Source organism: Trichechus manatus, unplaced genomic scaffold (genome assembly GCF_000243295.1).
Source record: "Trichechus manatus latirostris isolate Lorelei unplaced genomic scaffold, TriManLat1.0 scaffold00054, whole genome shotgun sequence".
In the NCBI taxonomy this organism is placed as follows: domain Eukaryota; kingdom Metazoa; phylum Chordata; class Mammalia; order Sirenia; family Trichechidae; genus Trichechus; species Trichechus manatus.
Genome location: NW_004443990.1, coordinates 17,262,285 through 17,266,999, shown reverse-complemented (window position 1 = coordinate 17,266,999; position 4,715 = coordinate 17,262,285). Strand labels below are relative to the sequence as shown.

The 4,715-nt window shown below is 39.4% G+C and overlaps 1 protein-coding gene across 1 annotated transcript; it reads left to right on the top strand.

The window, feature by feature from the left end:
* Positions 1-704: 704 nt before the first annotated feature.
* LOC111820878 (pre-mRNA-splicing regulator WTAP-like) lies at positions 705-2,252 on the top strand (the record flags this gene model as incomplete). The annotated part of the gene is made up of 1 exon (XM_023732847.1): positions 705-2,252. A coding segment is annotated over one exon (456 nt), but the record flags the coding sequence as incomplete, so codon positions are not given.
* Positions 2,253-4,715: the final 2,463 nt, after the last annotated feature.

Genomic DNA, 4,715 nt, shown 5'->3' with positions numbered 1-4,715 from the left:
TTTATTCTTTTTTGTTTTTTTGCTTGTTTTTAGAAGTGGTTTTTAAAAGGTGGTATTTCTTTGTTTCACCAACTTTCTTCAGCCAAAATAGATGATTGAAAGAGCACAGGGGTGCTTAGAAACTATTTTCTGAGGGCCTCCCCTGTGCAAGATGGTGGGTTAGATCTTCCAGAAGATAATCCTACAAAAAGGAATTTCAGGTCCTTCAGCTTCCAAACCTGTTCATTTTATTCATATATCACTCTATGCACAATTACTTCAGTCATCGAGGATATAGAAAAGTCTGCTTATAAGCAACAATGAGAGAGACCTAAACACGTTAAAATAATGGCAGAAGATGTAAAGGCATCCTAAATTCTGGTCCCAGTTTTGTAACTAACATTCTGTGAATTCTTGAGCAAGTCCTTTCACCTGCCTGGGCACTATTTCTAATCTGGAAAACGAGAGAATTGAGTTTTATTACTTACAACAACTCTTCCAGGGCTATGATAGTAGAGCATTTCCTAAACAGGTGTTCCACTGACAATTAAAAAACACCTACTGGCAGGCGAGGTACTCTGGGCAGGGCCAAGCAGGCCCGAGGGTGAGCTCTGCCATAGGTGCCCCCAGGCCCAGACTCCACTGGACACCCCGCTGCCCCGTCTTTTCTCCCGAGGATGGGGCAGGCAGTGCAGAGGCGCTTGGGAGGCGACTTGTGATTCAAGGTGACCAACGAAGACCTTCTTCCCAAAAAGGTTCGACTGTGTGAAACAGACTTCAGAGTTATGGCACGAGATGAGTTAAGTTTAAGATGGAAGCAGTATGAAGCATATGTGCAAGCTTTGGAGGGCAAGTACACAGACCTCAACCCTAATAATGTCACTGGCTTAAGAGAGTCTGAAGAAAAACTAAGGCAACAACAGCAAGAGTCTGCATGCAGGGAAAACATCCTTGTTATAATACCAGCAACCAAGGAACAAGAGATGCAAGAGTGTACTACTCAAATCCAGTACCTCAGGCAAGTGCAGGAGCCTAGCGTTGCCCAACTGAGATCAATAATGGTAGACCCAGCGATGAAGTTGTTTTTCCCAAAAATGAAAGGTGAACTGGAACAGACTAAAGACAAACTAGAACAAGCCCAAAATGAACTGAATGCCTGGAAGTTTGCACCTTATAGGTAAACAAGTCACACTCACTAGTCAAGGCTTTCCTGACAGTCCCACTACCAGAAAGCTGTGGTGGAATGGCCAAGTACTAGTTTTCACACCAAGACTCAGATGTTTTGAGCCAAAAAAGCCACATTCTTATACTGTCCAGCTTGTAATAGTTAATGTAAAACTAACCAGATGAACCTTGTGTTTCGGCTAGAACATGTAAAATCCCAGTAAAATGTAAAAATGGAATATGCAGCCCTCTTAACCTTGAGCATAGTGACTTAGAGACATTGTATATTAGTTTTGCCAATAACACTGTGGACTTTATGATTTTTGGGTCAAAACTTGAATGAGGTAATTTTGTCTTTCAAGAGTTTATTTGCTAAGAACCAACTAGTCATGAAAGAATCCACTAATAGATGTCAGAAAAAGTAGTTCATAAACTTCAACGTTTAGTTTGGGGCTCTGTGTTACCTGACTGAGCCTTAAATCAATGGTTTTAATCGATGGTGTGTTCTTTGAATGGTCGATAATGCTGTAGACAATCTTACCAAGAACTGTACAGATGTGGAGGTGTGGCTTTCAAATTCAGGTTTAAACTGCTGGAAGCAATATAAATATTCATTTTATAATTGGATTGTATAAAGATATTGGCTGTGATGAGCTTTCTGTTTTGTTTTGTTTTTTAGTAGTGAAATTGATTAAATCCCCATTCCATTCAACACACACTTGTTGAAAGAGCATTGTCGTGGTGTTATTAGGGGATGTGTTTCTTCACTGTATTTGGGCCTTTTGTATTGCACTCATGATATTAAATGTGCCTTGAAGTAGTTGTTTTTTAAAAGTTCAAGGAATACTATGATGATTTTGTTGTACTTTAACATTTTAATTTGGGGAGCTGTACATAGCAGGCTGATTTTAGAAAAACTGTAGCTGTGCTCTTCAGAGCAAAGGAAAAGGCTCTCTGTGCCTCATGTTTTAAAGACCTACTATTTTCCAGCTGGTACTATAACAGAGAAGGAAATTTGACACTTGTGACTTTTGGACACTTTATCCCAAGAGACTGCATAGAAATTAACGTGGGTCAGCTTCACAGGGTGCCTAAAATGTGTCAGCTTGGCTAGGCCATGATTTCTGGTATTGTGTGGTTGTCCACCACTTTGTCATTGATGTGATTTTCCTATGTGTTTAAATCTACCTCTATGATATTAATGAGGCAGGATTACCGGCACTTATGTTACTGAGGCAGGACTCAATATACAAGATTAGGTTGTATTTTGAGTCAATCTTTTCTGAGATAGAAAAGAGAGAAGTGAGCAGAGAAACAGGGGGACCTCATACCACCAAAACAGTAGTGCCAGGAGCAGAGGGCATCCTTTGGACTCAGATCCCTGAGTTGAGAAGCTCCTAGACCAGGGGAAGATTGATGACAACATCCTTCCCCCAGAGCCAACAGAGAGAGAAAGCCTTCCCCTGGAGCTGGCGCCCTGAATTTAAACTTCTAGCCTACTAGACTGAGAGAATGTTTGTTAAAGTCATCCACTTGTGGTATTTCTGTTATAGTAGCACTAGTTAACTAAGACAGAGGGTACCTAACATCTGTTTGAAATGAGCTTAGTGTGCCAGCATTTAGGCTTCGATTTATCTTTTATGCCATTTAAGGTCACAGTGGAAATGGCCTAAATATTAGTGGGTCAAGAACAATTTCATAAAGTGTGTTACTCAAATTTAGCCAGCATCCTTCTTTTCCACTTAGGTAACAAGTCACTTAGAGGTCTTTTTTTTTCTCCCCCCTTTTTATTTATTTATTTTTTAAATTAATGTAATACACGCTTGTGTATAAAATTGAAACAGTGGAGAAAGGTAGAGATGAAAAATGAGAGTCACTCCTGGATGTGACCTTGACCTTCCCCCATCTATTGTCAGTTTTAATTCTGAGGGAGAAGATTCCCTGAATTATCATTTCTACATTAGTTAAAATATTTAATTCCTGTGACAATGCATACATTTGAGAGACATATGTTTCAGTATTTTGGCAGTTTTCAGTTTGCATTGAATCATCTAGGTGATTGTGTATACATCTCTCCAAAAGAGCCTGGATCTTTTCCCTTTAATAACTAAAGCAAATGTACAATGTCCATTCTTTTTTATAAATTCTTCTCCTGAAGGATTTTCTAATTGCTCTGTGGATCCTTTTATTTTAGGATTGGGTTGGGTTTTTTGTTCTAATTTTTAAAAGTTACTCCAAAGACCGTTACTTCTAATTGAATTCTCATCTTTTATTTTTGTGATGTGATGTAAGCATACTGTGAATTTTACATGACATAGTTAATAAAATGAAGTAAAATTACAGAATGTTAAAAAAAAAAAAACCTACTGCCGTCAAGTTGATTCCGACTCATGTTGATCCCGTGTGTTACAGAGTAGAACTGATCCAGGGTTTTCTTGGCTGTAATCTTTACAGAAGTAGATCGCTAGGCCTTTCTTCTGTGGCACTGCTGGGTATGTTTGAACCACCAACCTTTAGGTTACAGGTTGAGTGCAATCTGTTTGTGCCACCCAGGGACCTTCCACTGACAATTAGTTCCTTCAAATACCCCAAAGGGAAAAATATGCAGTGGTCAAATAATGTTGCATGCATTATCACCATATTGGAGGTTCACAAGGCACATTAGAATATTAAAAGGAACGAGAAGTTCTGAAATAAAGGAACCTCTATAACCATCACTCCCAAACTAATTTAATCAGGGAATCATCTATTCATTTAATACCTATTAACACCCCATAACAGTGTTCCTCAAAACATACGTTGGAAAAACATAGGTGATAATACCTATAAAACCCTCTCATGTCTTATGAAACAGAAAATAAGTGTTTACTGCAGGAATAGATTTAAATGAACATCATATTGGCCATACACCATCCCCATTCTTATTCTAATCTCCAAAGAGAGTTCTGGAGTGCGCAAAGGATGAAATCAAAGACACGCGATGGGGTTTCCATTCCAAGGGATAAAATCTTTGGCCGTGAAATGAAACGGTGGAGCCTCCACTAGTCCGACTTTATGAGAATTAGAAAAAGGTACCCCTTCGGGCAGGTACAGCTCCAGAGGTGCACTGTTCTTCTTGAGTCTATGCATCTGTGTGTGAAGAATAAGGTTGGATGTACCTTTTACTTAGAAGCACCAAGAAGACCCATGTTGGCAATCAGGAGAGAAGAGAAAGAAAATGTCACTTGGTTTAGGATAAAAAGTTGGGGGATGGTGAGAGGAGGTCTTTGAAGTTTACATGTGGTCCAGCCAAGGTCACGAGGATGGGAGCCCAGAACAGAAGGCTTAGGCAAGAATGGCGTGTACATTTGGCTGGTGCATCAGTCATGTCTTACCTCTCAAAAATCTGAGTATAGCAGATGCAACTGGGTTAGAGAACTGGTGAAGTGGAAGTTAAGCAATTGAGCGAACCTCCAAAACTTGTAACTAGAAAACAAGAACTCTGATATCTTAAAGGAAAACAACTTAAAGCATTACTATCTATAAACAGAAGTCAGACATTCAAGAAGGACAAACACATCTCTTCTTAATGT